Source organism: Schistocerca americana, chromosome X (assembly GCF_021461395.2).
Source record: "Schistocerca americana isolate TAMUIC-IGC-003095 chromosome X, iqSchAmer2.1, whole genome shotgun sequence".
Taxonomy (NCBI): Eukaryota; Metazoa; Arthropoda; class Insecta; order Orthoptera; family Acrididae; genus Schistocerca; species Schistocerca americana.
Genome location: NC_060130.1, coordinates 648,504,622 through 648,525,202, shown reverse-complemented (window position 1 = coordinate 648,525,202; position 20,581 = coordinate 648,504,622). Strand labels below are relative to the sequence as shown.

General features: G+C 43.7%; 2 protein-coding genes across 2 annotated transcripts in view; one reads left to right on the top strand and one right to left on the bottom strand.

Annotated features, from left to right (window-relative positions):
• The window catches only part of LOC124555515 (FMRFamide receptor), a 721,972-nt gene that overhangs the window by 346,941 nt on the left and 354,450 nt on the right, over nucleotides 1-20,581 (top strand). The gene's annotated exons all lie outside the window — the stretch shown is intronic.
• Nucleotides 12,585-20,581, bottom strand: part of LOC124556226 (leucine-rich repeat extensin-like protein 3) — a 32,230-nt gene continuing 24,233 nt past the window's right edge. The window contains exon 2 of the mRNA XM_047130216.1: nucleotides 12,585-13,123. Coding sequence (XP_046986172.1) covers nucleotides 12,585-13,123 — 539 coding nt within the window. The remainder of the gene's footprint in view (nucleotides 13,124-20,581) is intronic.

The window sequence follows — 20,581 nt, the reverse complement described above, 5'->3', positions numbered from 1 at the left end:
CTAATAGTTACATGCATACAAACAGTAAAAGACATTCTTTTTCTTTAACAGATGAAATATAAAAGCCCACTGAAGATGCTGCAACTGCAGTGAAACATGCTTGGGTCAAAAAACAAAATTGTGTTTTGCTAAAGGCGGACCCTATCCGAAAACATACGTATTGTTAAAGCAAACACGGAGGAAGAAAAAAGCTTTAACCCTAAGATGATTACTAGACGTTGCTGCTCAATCTTACTGAAGCAGTGATGTGTGTTGTTTTTGAAATTCCTAAGCCTGTCGCAGACCTCACTCCGATCCATAAACACGGGTACATTTGTTTTAAGTTGAAGCCACAGTTGAAAGGTAACTAATGGTGAGTTTGGACCTAGAATTCTAGAATTGCTTTATGGAGCCCCAGTTGTCCCTATGAAAACATCAAAATCTGGTGAGCAAATGTAGGACCAATTAAAAAGATATTTGAAAGATGTTTTCTTTCCTAGTAAGGAAGAAAAATCTATGTTATTGTTAAATTCTTGGGGCTATCATTGTGAAAGAACTGTATAGAGCATCGTACGTAAGGACAAGGAACTCGTTTATCTGGTGATCCCAAAGGGCTCGAGGACACACACACAGTCGTGAGGTGTATGCCGCTTTCGGTGGGAGAACTTTGTGAGAGTTTCAGATCTATTTCTGTTGAATGATTATGATGTCAGTCTCCACTTGGGAAACAATATAATCAAAATTTTTTGGAAATTTGTGGAAAGGTTCTACGGGACCAAACTGCTGAGTTCATCGTTTCCTAGGCTTACACATTAATTAAACTAACTTACACTAAGGGCAACACATGCACCCATGCCCGAGGGAGGACTCGAACCTCCGACGGGGTGCGCCGCGCGAACCGTGACAAGGCGCCTTACGGCTACCACGCGAGGCCCAATATAATCAACCTGCTGTCACTATAACATAATCAATTCTCTTCTCCAAGGCTTACCAACATACTGAAACATCCCTGATGCAAATAAGAATATTTAGAGGGTTACCGGCGACAAATCGATATTTTGTATTGTGTTTGCTGTCGTGTATTTTTTTTTCGGTCATTAGCCTTCTGACTGGTTTGGTATGGCCCACCACGAATTCTCCTCCTTGTGCCAGCCTTTTCATCTCACAGTAGCACTTGCGAGCTACGTCCTAGATTATTTGCTGGATGCATCCAATCTCCGTCTTCCTCTACGCCGTACAGCTCCCTCTAGCACCATGGAAGTTATTCCCTTGATGTGCTATCATCCTATCTCATCTTCTTGTTAATGTCTCCCACATTTTCCTTTCCTCGCCGACTCTTCCTCATTCCTTACTTTATCGTGTATGTTGTTGCTGTTGTTGTTGTGGTCTTCAGTCCTGAGACTGGTTTGATGCAGCTCTCCATGCTACTCTATCCTGGGCAAGCTTCTTCATCTCCCAGTAACTACTGCAACCTACATCCTTCTGAATCTGCTTAGTGTATTCATCTCTTGGTCTCCCTCTTCGATTTTTACCCTCCACGCTGCCCTCCAATACTAAATTGATGATCCCTGATGCCTCATTGAGAAAATGTATAGCCTATGTCTGTCCAAACCTTTGTTAGAATATAGTGTAAAAATGTGAAGTAAATCAGTCAAAAACTTTTCGAGATTTTCGCTAACAACATTTCCCTCTTATACCCCAAGACACAAAAAAGACGCATCACGAATGAATTATCTGAGTGGAACAGAAATCGGTAAATGTGATGGACATGTACAGGAAGTGTCAAGGTGCCACGGATGACAACCAAAGGGGCTATGAGAAGAAATAGCACCGCAGACCGTCACTCGACTGTCTGGCCGTATGGCGGACGACAGTCCGGTTGGTATCCCATTGCTGTCCCAGGCGTCTCCAGACACATCTTCGGCCTGGAATATCATTGACAGGAGTAGAATTATCTTCTGCGATGTGTCCCACTTCTAACTGAGCTCCGATGGCCTGCAATGACGCGTCTGGGAATGCCCCGGACAGCGGTGGGATATCAACCGGACTTTCGCCTGCCATATGGCCCGACAGCCAGCTGTAACTACGATATTGCAGTGCCTGTGTTATTCTCAATACGATGCAAAGTTCTTTTCATGCACTGCAGTGACTGGAGCCGATATGAAATACACTAAATGTATTCGCAATTTCGAATATGGACAATCATGGGCTGTGGAATGAAAAGACGACAATGAAATTTGTGCTGGGCAGGGACTCGAACCCGGATTTTCCTCTCATCGCGAGCGATCGCCTTGCCATTTGGCTCTCTGTGCACGATTCACGGCCAGATGCAAACTTCTATATGTCGTCAACCATGTGTCGACAACCTGTACTTTACTTTCAAGTAAAACGTCTCACCTGTGGGGAATATACATAATGGATGTACGAGTACAGGTTGTCGACCCAAGGTTGACGACATATGGAAGCTTGGATCTGGTCGTGAGTCGTGCACAAATAATCAAATTGTAAGATGACCGTTCGCGATAAGCGGAAAAGCCAGGTTCGAGTTTCGGTCCGGCACAAATTTTCGTTGTCGTCTTTTCATTCTACAGCTGATATTTGTCAATATTAGCGTTTGCGAATACTTTTAATGTAGACCAGTAGTAATGGTTTCGGGAGCCAATTCTTTTCCATAGCAGGAGTTCTTCGGTTGTCATCCGCGGCAGCTTTACAGCATAGCGGTACGTCGACGATATTCTACGCACCGTTTTGTTGCCCTTCGTGGCAAGCCAGCCTGGCCTTACATTTCAGCAAGATAATGCCCGCCTGCACACGGCGAGAGCTTCTATTGCTTGTCTTCGTGCTTACCAAACCCTACATAGCCGGCAAGGTCGCTGAATCTCTGCCCAGTTGAGAATTATTGGCCGAATAGTTCAACCGGCTCGGTATTTTGACGATGCAACACGCCAATTGGACAAAATTTTGCACGAAAGTCCTCAGGAGGACATCCAACAACTCTATCTTTTATTGTCAAGCTGTATAACTGCTTTCATGAGTGCCAGACGCGGAACATCGCGTTATTGGCTTACTCGATATGCTAAGCTCTTTCTCTCGAATAAATATCCAATATTTCTGAAATAGTAAACATTTGTTTTTTCTCTACATGTGCATCATATCTACCGATTCTCATCTCAACGTTTATTAGAGTAGCATGCAAAAATTTGAAGTAAATCGCACAAGAACTTTTTCGTAACAACTTTAAGAGATTTTTTGGTAACCACGTCAAACGACGACTTTCCTTTAAATACTACGTGCTTAATCGTTAACCCATCCGCTTTCGCTGGATGCTGCTAGCCGGCGTGGTGCGGTTAGGTGGTATGCAGTAAGTGTAGCGGCCGGCCGTGTGGCCGAGCGGTTCTAGGCGCTACAGTCTGGAACCGCGCGACCGCTACGGTCGCAGGATCGAATCCTGCCTCGGGCATGGATGTGTGTGATGTCCTTAGGTTGGTTAGGTTTAAGTAGTTCTAGGGGACTGATGACCTCAGCAGTTAAGTCGCATAGTGCTCAGAGCCATTTTTGAAGTAAGTGTAGCGCGTTAATCGCATAAGTTATTTCTAACATGCATAACATAAACACTTCAAAAGGGAAGAAAATTTATTAAGCAAGTAGATGCTGTAACTGCCTCCCTTCGTTGTTCAAGCATTTTTGATACCTGCTTAGAAAGCTGCTCATTCCACTCAGCAGTTCCCTCTGAGAAACGGCAACAATTGCGTGACAAATTTTATTTTAAAGTTTATCTAGAGTGTGTGGATTTGATTATTACACTTTCTCCTTTAATGTCCCACAGAGATAAAAATCGCGCGGTGTTAAACCGGGGGAACGAGGAGGCCGTACCTTGTTAGTAATAACTGTATCCTGAAACACCTCATGAACTTCCTGTCGTGAGAAGTTGGCTGCGTGTGCCTTGGCAGAGTTCTGCTGAAACAGTGAAAGCAAGTTCTCTCTCAGTTAATTGGCCAAAAAAGGGCCACAAATTGTTTTCCATATATCTCTCGCTGCTAACTACTTCCTGGGAAAAAATGTTGCCTATTATTCTCTCACCGCTAATAGCGCACAATACTCCATTTTTTCGTTCATGCAGGGATGCCTCGCGTACTACATTAGGGTTTTCAGAATCCAGTAACGGTTATTTTGTGAATTAACGCATTAGCTTACGTGGAAACATGATTCATCCGAAAATAAATTTAATTTTTCCAATATGAACCGTATTCAAAGTCCATTCATATAACTGCAAACTTTTTGCAGAGTCATCCGGTTTAAATTCTTGCACTGCGGTTATTTTATAGAGTTCACTAGCTTTTCAGCCGTTTGAACAGAGCCATAGGAACTCCCATTAGCTGATATAGATGTCAAACCGACTTTTTAGCAGACCTTCCCTGAGCAACGTTAACGAATTTTTTTTTCTATGTGTATTGTACGTAGTTGTCTATGTTTTCTGTCACGTTTCACGAAATTTATTTATCTCAAGTTATAGATATCGATTAGTAATAGGTCTTCAAATCGTCAACCAAATTCGAGATATATTGACATATCGGTAGAGCTAAGTTCACGATTTGAATAGGTCGAATTTCGTTAGATCTGTAGGGAAGACCTGTTTATCAATACATGGAAGTGCGAGAATAGCTGGTTGGTATTCCGATGTGTCGATGGGACACAGATCCTCGTACCGGACCAGGAAAGATCGATGTATCGATAGGCCGAAGAATACTCAAGCGGCAGGTCTATGTTCGTTACTCGCTCTCATGATTTAGATACGTCGCCGAGTCGAATGTTGATATATCGGCAGCTCGAAGTTCGATATACAAAAGGTGGAAGTACGACAGCTCCACAGGAGTTATTTCGGATGATCGTCAGTCTGAAGTACGATATTTCGATAATCATAGTCTGGTGGCTCGGCATATGATAAATCGATAGGCGAAAGTCTCGGTATATGTATAGGTCAAGGTTCAGTACAAAGATGGGCTTAACTTCGACATACTGAAAAGCGCAAACTTTAAGGAACTGTTTGTCGAAGAATGACATCGATAGATCGACGTTCTGATTGGATTCATAAGAACAGCGAAATTCAACCGACTTATTTACCTAAATTCATCACGATATACATGCAACTTCTACCTATAGGTGTATCAAAGTTCGATCTACTGATGTGTTGTGCTTTGACCTATCGACACGTAGAACTTCGAACGATCGATCTGCTGAACTTTGACGAATCGTCACGTAGGGCTACCGCCGATCTATCTATCGAACATCTACCAACCGACGAAACTGACTTTATTCTATCTGTGTACCGAAATTCAACTTATCGAACCATAAGGCTTTGGCACACAGAACTATAGGAATTAGTCTATCGACGTAACTATATAGTGGACTTAGATCTAAAGACCCAAGGAACTTATCCCAACTGAACAGTCTATCATCGATGCGCGATATGTCGAATTTCGACATATAGTTATGCCCTAATTCGACGTATCGATGTATTCTATGTATATCTATCGATTTTTCGTGATCCGACCTATCGATATTTGGAGCTACCACATACCTATACGTCGAAATTCGAATGTCGGTGTCTCGAACTTCGACCTACCGAATCATCTCTATCCCTTCATTTGGTACAGATGGTACTGACCAATCAATGCTTTGTGGTGCATTGTCAGACACTTAATTTTCATCATTCTTCTGCCGCTACGCTCGCAGGTTCGAATCCTGCTTCGGGCATGGATGTGTGTGATGTCCTTAGGTTAGTTAGGTTTAAGTAGTTCTAAGTTCTAGGGGACTGATGACCTGAGATGTTAAGTCCCATAGTGCTCAGAGACATTTGAACCATCATTCTTCTGTAAAACCATACCTCACAAGAATCGACTCTCCTCTTTTTCGGTTTTCAAATGGAAGTATAATTGTTTCACAGTAATTATCGATTTGTTATTCCTCAACCTGTCTGTATATCGAATGTGCTCCTACTGATACATCGTTTGTCAACCGATCTATCTATCAGACCTAGTCTAATGTATCTGTCGGATTCGACCTATTAATGTACTGAGCTTCGATGTATCTATCTGTTGTACTTAGTCCTATCGATACGTTCTACTTCGACGTAGTTGTCCTTCGTACTTCGACGTATCGATCTGTCTTACTTCGCCCTGCCGTTTAGGCTATTAAATTGCCTTCCTGTATTAGAGAAGAACTAACTAATTGTAAGTACTAAATATTCTGCTTTAATTTTAAAATGTTTGGTCACAATTAACGAAGCGATGTTAAGGTTCAAAATTATGCTGGAATTGAGGACATTGGGACGAAGTCCAAGTGGGAGTTCATGTCACGCAAGAAGATGGTCACAGGACGTACCTTTCCTCGGGGGAAGAGTAAGATTGGCGGGTATGAGTATGTTATGACGCCAATATACACTGTTCAGAATAACCCTTCCTAGGCGGTAAGACAATGTAATCTTTTTAAGAAAAATAATTACTGTGTTATGAAACCCTTGATGACATTCTCGTGCTGTCGCCAACAATACGTTGCTGCAGCAGCTGTCCCTTGCGGTTAAGTGTGCTGAGAACTCTATTGTCAACCGTACAGTTTCAACCATAAATTTACTGTTTTATGTCACATCTCTACACTCCTGGCGGTATTTAAACATGCTGAAATAATAGTAAATTAATCCAAAGCAGCCAACCAGTTGCAGCGAAAGGTGGTTTTATTCAACATTTTACCATACTTTCGACGGATTTAACCCCGTCTTCTTCAGAAAGATATATAACCTGCTCCGTTTTCAGTTTGACGTCCATGGATTAACATGGACATAAAACTGAATATAGTCAGAACAAGTTACATATCTTTCTAAAGAGTACCAGTTTACATCCGTCGAAACCTTGTAAAAGGTTGAGTAGAACCATCCCAAAACCTCTCCGTTAGTATTAGAGTATTGTACTTGCGTTTTTACAGACCTTATAGTACGTAATGATACGGCACAATTATCACATGCTTTAGGTCAGAGACCTATACTCAGCTACAAAGGGGTGTTTTGGGCACGACAATGTCGCTCTGTAGTACATTGCGTATGCAACTGAAAATGAACAGTCCAAGTTCGCAATCTAAGCGTTGTACGTTGTACTGTTGTGTGGTTTTTAAAAACTTTTTATCATTGGTGTGTATTTGTTATAATAACATAATTTCCCAGTGATTATGAAAACTACGTATAGTAATAAATTCGAACTGGGAACTCAAATATAGGCGGTGATATTCAGATATGAGGGCTAGTTGCACCCAGCTCTGCCCAAAGAGGAGAGGGCAAAGTAAGTTCCTGACGAAAGTCTTATTTCGGATCTGACCAATGAAGAAATGCTTTACAGAAGGAAAAACCACAAAAAATACGTGGCAGGTTTTTCACCTGCCGATGAAGGAATTTCACAGGTTCTCGTGTACCTAGTAGTGTGGTGAGCGTTCAAAAGTAAAAAAAAAAGAAGATAAATAATATTTTCTTTCTATACACAGTACATCACTCATAGACACGAAGTGCTGTTGTGGTTGGGGTTATGGAAGCACGATATCAACTCATTAACGCCAGAGCTTCGAGCTTTCTTAACAAGTATCTACCACAGAGATTCTATAATGATTTCTTTTTCACATGTCAGGTAATCATTTCATTGGTTGCCATTGTGGTATGGAGAAGCTGTATGTCTAATGACAATGACCAATATTCCACTATGAAGCGTGTCCCTTGTATATGTAGACGAGCAGTGTGTTAACGCTCCCAAAATTGCGTCTCAATCTTAATAAATACGTTTTCTCATAGTAAAAATTCCTGGGATGACGGGTGAAAAACTTCTAACACGTAAAATAAAATAATCTAAGTTCATTGTTATTCGAATCACTGCTAGTACTTCTCAGAAATGAATCTTTTGAGTCAAAGAGGTGGTCAAGCCGAAATCTCGCCATTGTTTCAAACTGTTGTAATCGGAACACAACAACTAGTTCACTTAAGACCACTATATGGCTTTCATTTTGAATGTAAAGAAAACTGCGCAAAATTAAACTACAAATCAGTTTTCTCTCCCTAGAAAGAGCTGATATTTAAGACGACGCTGAAAATTAAATGAAAACATAGCGACAGGAAAACTTCATTTCCAATATGGCAGCACGACCACCGACAAAATACTCATCGATGTTACGGCTGGTATAAAACGAAAGATTTTTCGATATAGCTGTTAGGTTCGTGGCAGATAACGTCTAGCATCGCCATACAACACATAACAGTAGGTCATAAATCTGTCAGCTGATAGGGGAAAATACGGGCGGCTTGCAGAGGAATGACGAATGACTGAAAGGCCCAGATGTCAAATGCCTGCCATTCGCTGCTAACTACATGTGGAATATAGAAACAAATGACGGAGTGCAGCACCGTACCTCATGGGTTTCCTTGCCCATTTCTGTAAACGCCGTCAGCCGCTACTCCGAAGTTAAAATTGTCAGTAGTGTGTTCCTGCTACTCGCTCGGCATTCTACATATTTTCCTCGTTTTGAGAAGTACTTGTTAGCACACTGAGCTTTACCATAAACTTAGTTCTTACTTGTCCCTTGCAATGGTACAATTTCTTTTTGTTTGTTGCTATGGCTTCTGACTAATGAACTTCAAGGGACAAATTTACCGCTAGCATCGAATAGCAGGATGCATATCGCATTATGTCATCATAAGAAGAACGCCGATTGCATTTTCTGAAAGTTTCTCAAAGTACTGCCCGTACCTTATTCCAGTTTCTAGCTATCTGTTCCATAGAGGAATTTCTATTATTGTATTGTGTAAAAGGTGGTAGATACGAATTACTAACTCATATCTGTATTCTTTTTTAAAAACAAACAACGTTATAAATGTTCAACAAGTAACCATGTTTACAAATTAATTCGCGAAGTGAATATAAAATGATTCTTTCCACATCATTACGATTTATCGTGCAAAATGATCAATGTAACATAAAACCATCTAACCGACTGTATTGTATTTTATGGAACTGGGGACCTAGAAACGACGGAGAGGCTTCGTCCCCGCCGTAGCCCGCAGTTTTACACAACCCCACAACAGGCTACAACAGTCAAAAAATTGTTCAAATGGCTCTAAGCTCTATGGGACTGAACATGTGAGGTCATTAGTCCCCTAAGACTTAGAACTATTTAAACCTAACTAACCTAAGGACGTCACACACATCCATGCCCGAGGCAGGATTCGAACCTGCGACCGTAGCAGCAGAGCGGTTCTGCACTGAAGCCTACAACAGTCCCACTCAACCCACCGCCGCGCCAAACCGTACCCATGGTTGTTGTGCGGTTCGGCCCTAGTAGACCCACACGGGAACGTCTCACACCAATGTCTGCGCGGTAGAGTAATTAAGGTGTACGCGGACGTGGAGATAGTGTTTGCGCAGCAATCGCCGACATAGTGTAACTGAGGCGGAATAAGGGGAACTAGCCTGCATTCGCCGAGGCAGATGGGAAACCATCTTAAAAACCATCGACAGACTATTCGGCGCACCGGACCGCGGCATTAATCTGCCGAGCGGATTCGTGCCGGGGACCGGCACGCCTTCCCGCCCGGAAAGCAGTGCGTTGGACCAAACGACTAACCGGGCGGGCTGCATCTAACTGACTAATTAACTGACTAACAACTAACAACTTAGCGCCGATCACAATGTCCAGCGTGATGATGTATAGGGATAATGTGATGTATGTAAGACGCAAGTAATGTGGCATGGTGTTTCGTCTACATTAATATGACTAGTCTGCTGTTAAAATACAGCTCTTGGCAGATGGTTCTGTGTCACTTTTAGACTATTTCTCTACCGTACCAGAGAGAGAACTGATCGGTACTTTTATCTTTGCAATTTGTTTTACATTACAAATGAAAAGCATACAGCGATCTTAAGTGACTTAATTTTTGTGTTATGATTACATCATTTCGAAAGTCATGTAAAGTATCTTCTGCAACTGTGGAATTTTAAATCAAAAGACTAATTTCTAATAATTAGCAACAATGATTCGAACAACAGTGAACAAAGTTTGTTTTATACTGTTAAAAGTCGTTCACCTACATCTCTCCGTGCGAACTTTGATTTCTCTTATTTTAATATGGTAGCAATTTCTCGCTGTGTAGCTCATAGTTAGGAAAATATTTTCGCAATTGAAGGAGACAGTTGGTGACTGAAATTTTGTGAAAAGATCTCGCCGCAGTGAAAAACGCCTTTGCGTTAATGCTTACCACGCCGGATCACGTACCATAACCGTGACACTGTCTCCCGTATTTCGTTGTGATAATAAACGAGCTACCCTGCTTTAAACTTCTTGACTGTCATTCAGTTCTGGTTGGTAAGAATCCCATACCGCACAGCAGAGGACGAACCTGCCTAGTGTTGGCAGTCTGAAAGAGAGAAGCAAACGAATGCTTTTCTATATTCTGTCAGAGACAACACGTCCGTTAAAGGCAAAATAAGCCTTAGTGGTCTAATTTATATGTAATTGCGATAAATCGCTGTTATCAAGGTACTGACGTAAGACATGGTAGTGTAGCAGGTCGGGATTATGTGACAACAGATATTGAGTGTCAGTGATAGAGGGGAGCAAAGGTCATTATTTTGTCAGGGATGGCGGGAGGGAAAGTGACACTTTGTGGACGGAGGAGTGGGCTCTTTCCTTGACTCAGTGGCTGAAGTGAGAGTGAAACATTGGTGGTTCCACTATCAGTCATTTATTAAAAAACGTAAGACCCTTTAAACAAACAGAGTAATACACCGTGTTTTAACTCGCTCAACTCCTCGCGGCAGCGGTGCTGTGCGTATGCGTAGCATACAGATTATGCTGACCGATGATACGGCGACGGCTCGTATTGCAGCGCAGAGCCAGAAGGCGTATATTCTGTTCAGTACCGTACCCGTGACCCACTGCGACGGCGGCGCGGTCTTCTTGTGAATTCGCTCGTCGCGTTATTAACAAGCAGCTACAGCGTGGTGCGAAGTGCTCCGTCCCTGAATCGAACAAGCGATCCTCAGGTTCGGCATCTTCTGGCGGAGTTCATCAACCTCAAGGTTCACAGGTGACCCGTTTGGTGAGGTCGCAGTCCATTCGTCCTCACCAACTACCTGGGTAAGTACCGCGCGACTTCTTCCTGGCAACATCTGGGATGGAATCTTCTGCATTGACCTATTGGCGCGGTAATGACGTCATCTTCTGTCGAGCAGCGTAGCAGCTAAGACGTTGCAGGGAAGTATGACGTCTGCTGACTAGCCATCGGTCCGTCCGTCCATGCAACGTTTCTTCTTCTCTCCTATCTCCCCTCAAAGGACCACCTCATGCCCATTTGTGGGAGGTAGTTTTTCGGTGTTTTCGCCAATGTCGCTAAGTTTCTAGGGCGGCGACTGACTCTTCGACCGTTGATCTATGCTTCTCACGTTGGGCAGAAACGTGACAAATGTCGACTCACGTGCCGGGTTTCCTTGTATTACCTCTATGCTGGCGTGGTCGAGCATTACGCTGTCGTCCTTCTGCGAATCGCCAGATACGTCGCATACGTGAGTTCAGTATGCTGACAGTTCCTGAAGTATTGATCGCTGATGTGCAATCTGCTCGGTCGTTGATCTGTCGAAGTGCTGACTGCTGCTGCGAAAACTCCGCTGGTCATCGACCTCCTTGTTCGACTACTGCTGCTTCCGAATATTGTGGCTTAACCCGTCAAAGCCACTAAAATGTTCACTTAACCTATAATAAACAACCATAAATACAACATAATTATTATACACAATAGTAAATGACGCATAATTATTATACATAATTATTATACACCATACAGTAGGATTCGTGTGCTAGAAATAACGATTTGTAATTTGGCACAGTTATGAGGTGTATTGCATTGAAATAATTTTGTGGTGTATCTGAGAAGAATTGATTTACCGTAGACAATATTAAATCAATTATATTGGAACTCGAATACATCAGTTACACGATTCCAAGAGAAATGGCACACACAGCCTTGTTGTTGAATATTCCAGCATGATGCTACATGACTGCCACAACACTTTCGTAAGTAGTTTGAGGTTGCTAACTTCTCTAGCCTGACACCAAAGCCAATGTACATGACCAGCATATAGCTGCTGGAAAAATAATGAAGTGCACAAGTCGACATAGGTAAGATTCGTTGACAGCAGCAGTTTGAGCAGTTGCAACTAAGCAACTTGTGATCAACTGATAAAGGAACATACGTAGCTGTCTTCAATAAAACCAGAATTTGGAGATACTCACATAGATATTTTTGTATCCCGCCTGGAAGGCGGCGCATGGGTAGGAGCAGGAAAAGGTGAAAATCTTTCGGTACAGCAATGTGAATTAAATTCATCTTTACTTTAGCCACAAGAGTAATACATAACTTTGCCCTGAGGTGCGAAGCTGAAGCGAAGTGTCCACGCCGCCTGCTCTTGATCAAATAGGCAGAATCAGGAGCGGAGCTCGTAGATCCCTCCAACTCCGGCTAGAGTGCGCTGTCGTTGGTGTCTCATAGTGCCAACTTACGAAACTATGCCGTAGCATCGTTGCTATGGATACCACATCCCTCTCCCCTGAAATGACGCACCGGGCGGCGCAGCTGACGGGGCAGACAGCTGAACTGCCGGGGTGCGCTGTCCATACGCGATCCCGAATTGCTCTCGAGGGGGCGAAGAAAACGCCCCGTGGAAAACCTGCCCAGGCCGCGCACCGCCACTGGGTATGCTCGGATGAGGAGGCGGAAAAACGACCTCCATGGGCGACGGCGGCGGCGGCGTGACGTCAGCCTCAGCGTCCATCGGTTCTGCCGCCGCGGAGGAACACGGCGGCGGCAGTGGCTGGAGGTGGGGCCGTGGCAGCGGCGAGAGGCGTCCGTCCGGTGCAGGTGACCGGACCGGCAGCGGCGACGCCGGCAGGCGCTTCCGCGGCGGAGGCGCGAGCGGCGGAGGCGCCGTCGGTGGAGGCAGAAAACCGAGGACGGCACGAACGGATCTGTTTCCCGTATCGCTTGACAGTGCCTGAGGGACCAGAAATGAGAAATAAGGTGCGGCCAAGCTGGCGAAGAATGCGCCCCTGCTCCCAGCGCTGCCTGCCAGAGAAAACGCGATAGAACACCAAATCAAGCCAGAACGAGGCGAAGCGGCGGGAGCGCGCGGCGGCGGGTGCAATAGATGCAGGAGCGACCGATGGGGAAAGGGGGCCGCGCGGCTGAGAGCGATAGGAAGCAAGGAAAGTACAGAGCGCGCACTCGCGTGAGTGCGTGGCGCGCAACTTGATCATCTGCGACTTAAACATACGCACAAAGCGTTCAGCCTCGCCGTTCGACTGGGGGTGGAACAACGACGTCAAAGGCTTATGTTCAGTGTCCAAATAGAACTTTCGACTGTACAAAAAATCATGAAACTACGTCACTCCATATACAATAGCTAAAGCTTCTTTCTCGATTTGAGAATAGTTTTGCTGGGCAGAACTGAGCAACTTAAACGCAAAAGCGATCGGGTGATCGACAGAATTAATGCGGTGCGAGGGAACTGCTCCGATGAGGTGAGAAGATGCATCGACAACCAAATCAGCTCGTTTGGAGGGATCGAAAGGAGCAAACTGCGATCAATAACAAAGCAGATTTGGGCTTGTGGAGAGCAGCGTCACATTCCGAAAACCAAACAAAAGTAACGTTCTTACGCCGAAGGCAATGCAAAGGCGCTTGCAATCTGCGCTGCATTTGGTATAAACCGAATATAATACGTAATTTTGCCCAATACAGACCGAAGTTCTTTCAAGTTCCTGGGTGCTGGCAAGTCTGTAATTGCACTGAGATATGACGGCGAAGGGTGGATACCTTGTCCGTTAATCATATGTCCTAAATACTGAATCTCAGTTTGAAAAAATTTGCACTTCTCCTTGTTACACTTTAGTCCTGCCTGCAAAGGTACAGTAAATAAGGCACGCAAATTCTGCAAATGTTCGGCAGGGGTGCGACATGATACGACTATATCGTCCAGATAATTGGAACAACCGGGGACAGTGGCACACACGTGCTGATAGTAAGACTGAAAAATAGCGGGAGCCGAAGCACAACCGAACTTGAACAATCCAAGGTGGGCGTTGATCACAAAATAGCGCTGCGACTGTTGGTCGAGCGGAATCTGAAAGTATGCGTCCCGCAAGTAAATCGTGGAAAAGAATTTTCCCGCACCAAGCTTATCAAAAACGTCTTCGGGACGCGGTAAGGGAAACGTAGCTACCACTGTCTGGGGATTTACTGTAGATTTAAAGTCAGCACAAATACGGAGACGACCGTTTGGTTTCTTCACACACACTACAGGCGAATCCCATGGCGAAGCAGAAACAGGTTCAATGACACCACTGTCTTGCAATTGCGTAAGTCCAGCAGCTGCGGCGTCGCGCAGTGCGTGCGGTACCGGGAGCGCGCCGGAAAATAGGCATGGCATTGTCTTTAACTACAACATGCGCTGCAAAGACTGTGGCTCAACCAAGGCCATCAGAAAAGAGCTCAGTAAGATTATCGCATAGTGCGGCAACACTGTCTGCATGGTCACTAGCGTTGATGCCAAGTACATTGTCCTGAACTGCGAGGCCAAAATGTTCAAATGTGTCCATGCCAAAAATGTTCGTAGCATCACTAGAGCGGAGCACATGGAAAGACACTGTACGGGTCGTTGTACCATATGTGGCTTGCAAACTACACACGTCGAGCATTGAGATTTCCTGTCCAGTACATGCAGTCAGTGTGGAATGTGAACGACGAAGCGGGGCGAATCAACCAAGTCATACGTTGATTTGTTCAGTATAGAAACCGACGCACCAGTGTCCAGCTACATGCGAAGAGAACGTCCACAAGTGTTCAAAGTCACAAAAAGTTTCCTCGCATCGCGCTGAATGCGAGAGGAAGTGTCTAACAAAACTTAATTCACACGACGAGCTTTCGAAGCACGTGAAGCAGAAGGCTTTGAATAAATGGCATTAACATCCATAGGCTGATGTGAATCATGATTACGACGGTGTCCGTTCCGGTGACGCCCACGTGAGTCACGCGAACGGGAGACAAATTCGGAATTAGAGTTTCTCTTACTACACACAGCTTGCACATGTCCTTTCTTATTACAAAAATAGCAATGTGCTTGACAGGATGGGCAACTGTCCCGTGGGTGGGCACGAAAGCAATTCGGACATAATTTCAGTTTCTGATTAGGTGCCAGGCGTGAACGTTGTGTACGTGCGCGCGAGCAGCGCGGCGTGTCTGGCTGGGCTGGGTTGAAGGGCAACAGTACACACACCCGGGGTCACATCGAACGTGGAAGTAGCCATATCTTATGTATCCAGTCTTTCTAGCAAGTCTACCACTTCCTGCAAAGACGGGTTTTTAAATTTGAGGATTTTCTTTAGGATGCGGTGATCCGCCACATTTTGCGCAATAGGTCTCTAATAATTATATCCGCATAATTATATCCGCATATGAGCGTCCACACGAGCAATTAAAGTGACAATCAGAAGTTAGTCCCTGAAGGTCCTCTAACCAAGCTTTATTGGACTGATAGGGACACGCCTGAGACGAAAGAATATGTAGCGTGCAGCTACCACATTTATATTGTCACGGAAGTGGGAGTTCAGAGCATCACTCACTTCGTCGTACGTTTTAGTTTCTTGGCGGGTGGTAGGAAACAATTTCACGAGCACACGGTATAGCACAACACCCGCGTTGGCAATGAGAAAAGCAAGCCGCTCTGTACCTGGTATGTTGTATGCTGCGAAGTGTGTCTCGATCTGGGCGATGTATTCTGGCCAGCGTTCAACATCAGGATTGAAGGCACGAAATGGCGGCGCCGTCGACGAGGGCGTCGGTACAGGCGGTGGCGTCGGAGGCGCCGAAGCAGCTGCAGTTTGTAGCGTGACCAGTCCATTTATGGCAGCAAGCAGCTGCGTCATTTGCTGAGCCTGAAAACGTACAAGGTGGGACAGCGAAGCCTGTTCCTGTGGCGAAGCCACGGTTTAAACAGTTGGAAGTCTTATAGCGAATGGTGGGAACACTTAAAGACAGTCACTAAGCCACACGGGGATATCACAAAAAAGCTAAAGCAGTACCGAGCAAAAAACGAAATGATAGAAGGTGAAAGGGGAGTCTTCGTCGCCAACTTTTGTATCCCGCCTGGACGGCGGCGCGTGGACAGGAGAAGGAAAAGGTGAAAATCTCTCGGTACTGCAGTGTGAATTAAAATCACCTGTGGTTCAAATGGCTCTGAGCACTATGGGACTTAACTTCTGAGGTCATCAGTCCCCTAGAACTTAAAACTACTTAAACCTAACTAACCTAAGCACATCACACACATCCATGCCCGAGGCAGGATTCGAGCCTGCGACCGTAGCGGTCACGTGGTTCCAGACTGAAGCACGTAGATCCGCACGGCCACACCGGCCGGCCAAATCCACCTTTACTTTAGCCACAATAGTGATACATAACTTTGGCCTGAGGTGCGAAGCTGAAGCGAAGTGTCCCGGCCGTCTGCTCTTGATCAAATAGGCAGAATCAGGAGGAGCTCATAGATTTCTCCCGTTCCGGCTAGAGTGCGCAGTCTTCGGTGTCTCATAGTGCCAACTTATGAAACTATGCCGTGGCATTGTTGCTATCGATACCACAGATATGGCCTATTTTTGCCCTCAGTCTCATTTCATGTGGTTCCTGATTTGTGGCTAACTTCGTCAGTTTCCGAGGTGCTCTACTCTTTAAGTGTACTCTCCTAACGTAAAGACATGCTGGGACTTCACAGTTAATCCGGACGACGAACATTCCCGTGTCGATGCCCACTGTCCCACTGTTTCCTAATTCCATTAACTTTATGTTCTTTGACTGTTGTGTCTTCACATACAAGGGGTTACGTTCCCCTACTGTCTCGTCTGGAAGCCTGGGTGTCCGAGCGATGTGTGATAGCTTCAACAGTATGTTTTGTGGGAGGCGAAGAGACTGGCATAGTCCTCCATTTATCACAGCTTATAGGTGTTTTATGTTCGTGTTTGCTCTTTTGCTCCATGTGACCGCTGGGTCCAGAAGTACTGGCCGTATAAGCATCTTATATAGCGTCACACGGAGATGCATTTAGTATGAGGTAGAGCGCCCTCATTCTGCCAAGTGATTCGCCTTTGAGATGTTTGACGTGCTGGCCGATGATCTTCCCTGACGCCGCCTTTATACCTGTCTTCTGTGGACTGTAAGGTCTGTCGTCTAACAGACGCTTCATTTTTTCTTTCTTTTTTTTTCTTTCATATTTTTGATTCCTCATAGTTGCGCGCTGTCAGCAGCTATGTGGCCTCTGTACACACATACTGGTTTTGTATATAACGTATCTGCAAATAGAAATATTAAAGTATGACAAAAAGGTAGATTTCGTTACTTTGATGTGATGACCTTGATAAGACGATGAATTAATTCAGTGAATTTTATCCATAGTGGATGATTTTGAACTCCGTGACTGTTCCTTTATAGGGTGTTGAAACATTTCCGCTACCAGTCACAATAAAAGATTATTTAGTCGTCACACGACTGATTTCAGACTTGTGCCCATCCTCAGGTGTTTATACATTCTCGTACATGTTTATATTGCTGGAGATCAATTAAGATGAAGCAACATTATTACAATTACGCTTTGGTGACAGTTCTACCACTTAGCTGCACATTTGTTATCATTTTCACCATATTTCGCTATTTCTTGACTCGTGAAGAAGAACGTGTTTACAAACAAACATGTATGTTACCACAGCGTAATTGTAATAATGATGCTTCATCTTCGTTGATCTCCAGCAATATAAACATGTACATGAATGTATAAACACCTAAGGATGGGCAGAAGCCCGAAACCGGTCGTGTGACGAATTAATAATCTTTTATTGTGATTGGTAGCGGAAATTTTTCTACACCCGATGAATTGATTCGATTGAGGTCTGCTTTGTGTTGTTACGGTGCAGACGATTTCGATTATGGAGCTTCTGACGGTACACCAAATTCTCAGGACCAGCTCTTGGATAAATGTAAAAAAAACAGTGTGACTGGAACAGTCGGAGTGAAATCGGAGGTAGGACATTGGTGAGGAATTGTTGAGAGGATATTAATAGGATAAGCAAATGAAGGAGTGTTTGTGGGAAATGGTATAAGGACCAAATGGTATTTTTTTCAGGAAATAAAAACAATATCTCAGATGTTACGTATTGTTTCGCTGCCATTAATAATGTTTTTTTTATCATGAATACAAATATAATTAAAATATAATTAGTACTGAGAAGGAAAACTTTCAAAATAACAGATACAAGAAAAGGAAAACGTAAGCGTTTAGAAAATCAGTTCTAATTTTCTGTTTAATTCAGCTACCTCACTGGTAAATGTTTCTGTAAAACACAAGGTATTATTTGTCAATGTAAGGAAGCATAGACAGAAATTCCTTCTTTTTTTCAGCACTTGTTTGAGGTGACGCATTTAACTGATGAAGATCCTCCAGTATGTCCCATTTTGCATTGTATAACCTTTCTTGAAGACTGAATAAGCATTCCATTCCTTAATTTCACAGAGATAACACATCTTTCCATTCATTCGAGAGTTCCTTACACGTATATTTGCATGTTACCAGAAATAAAATAATATAAATACAATATATTATATGAAATAAAAATTGATAAGCAGTTATTATTACAATATTTGCAAGTTTAATTTATAATAACATCATGGTTCACAAAACATATTTTGAGGTAATAAAGACAATACATATCTATCGTACTGGAGTTTCTGCTCATTTATTTACCCCTATTGATGTAGTGCAATAAAGCGGCTGGGGTGGATGAAATTAAGTCGGAACGCATCAAATACAGTGGAATGTCAGGTCTTAAATGGCTACACAGGATAATTGAAATGGCCTGGGAGTCGGGACAGGTTCCATCAGACTGGACAAAAGCAGTAATCACACCAATCTTTAAACATGGAAACAGAAAAGATTGTAACAACTACAGAGGTATCTCTTTAATCAGCGTTGTGGGTAAAATCTTCGCAGGTATTGTTGAAAGGAAAGTGCGAGTATTAGTTGAGGACCAATTGGATGAAAATCAGTGTGGGTTTAGGCCTCTTAGAGGTTGTCAGGACCAGATCTTTAGCTTACGGCAAATAATGGAGAAGTGTTGTGAGTGGAACAGGGAACTGTATCTATGCTTTATAGATCTAGAAAAGGCATATGACCGGGTTCCTAGGAGGAAGTTATTGTCTGTTCTACAAGATTATGGAATAGGAGGCAAACTTTTGCCAGCAGTTAAATGTCTTTACATGGATAGTCAGGCAGCAGTTAGAGTTGACGGTAAATTGAGTTCATGGTTCAGAGTAGTTTCAGGGGTAAGACAAGGCTGCAACCTGTCTCCACTGTTGTTCATATTATTTATGGATCATATGTTGAAAACAATAGACTGACTGGGTGAGATTAAGATATGTAACACAAAATAAGCAGTCTTGCATATGCGGATGACTTAGTTGTGATGGCAGTTTCGATTGAAAGTTTGCAAAGTAATATTTCAGAGCTAGATCAGAAATGTAAGGACTATGGTATGAAGATTAGCATCTCCAGAACGAAAGTAATGTCAGTGGGAAAGAAATATAAACGAATTGAGTGCCAAATAGGAGGAACAAAGTTAGAACAGGTGGACGGTTTCAAGTACTTAGGATGCATATTCTCACAGGATGGCAACATAGTGAAAGAACTGGAAGCGAGGTGTAGCAAAGCTAATGCAGTGAGCGCTCAGCTACGATCTACTCTCTTCTGCAAGAAGGAAGTCAGTACCAAGACTAAGTTATCTGTGCACCGTTCAATCTTTCTACCAACTTTGTTGTATGGGAGCGAAAGCTGGGTGGATTCAGGTTACCTTATCAACAAGGTTGAGGTTGCGGATATGAAAGTAGCTAGGATGATTGCAGATACTAGTAGATGGGAACAATGGCAGGAGGGTGTCCACAATGAGGAAATCAAAGAAAAACTGGGAATGAACTCTATAGATGTAGCAGTCAGGGCGAACAGGCTTAGATGGTGGGGTCATGTTACACGCATGGGAGAAGCAAGGTTACCCAAGAGACTCATGGATTCAGCAGTAGAGGGTAGGAGGAGTCGGGGCAGACCGAGGAGAATGTACCTGGATTCGGTTAAGAATGATTTTGAAGTAATAGGTTTAACATCAGAAGAGGCACCAATGTTAGCACTGAATTGGGGATCATGGAGGAACTGTATAAGGGGGGCTATGCTCCAGACTGAACGCTGAAAGGCATAATCAGTCTTAAATGATGATGATGATGATGTAGTGCAAGCCTTTCCATGAACTCTCACATCTTTCCTGGGAGCCACTTTGTTCCTAATAGTATTACATTCTGTTTTGAGGTCCATCTTCATGCAGTAAGCTAATAAATAACGAACTGAAACACGTTAATGTGTATGTCATTGGTAAAGGTCAGAGAGAAGAATGTATAGAACGCCTCTACGCTAACGGTCTCTATGGAAAGTGTAATGGAGGC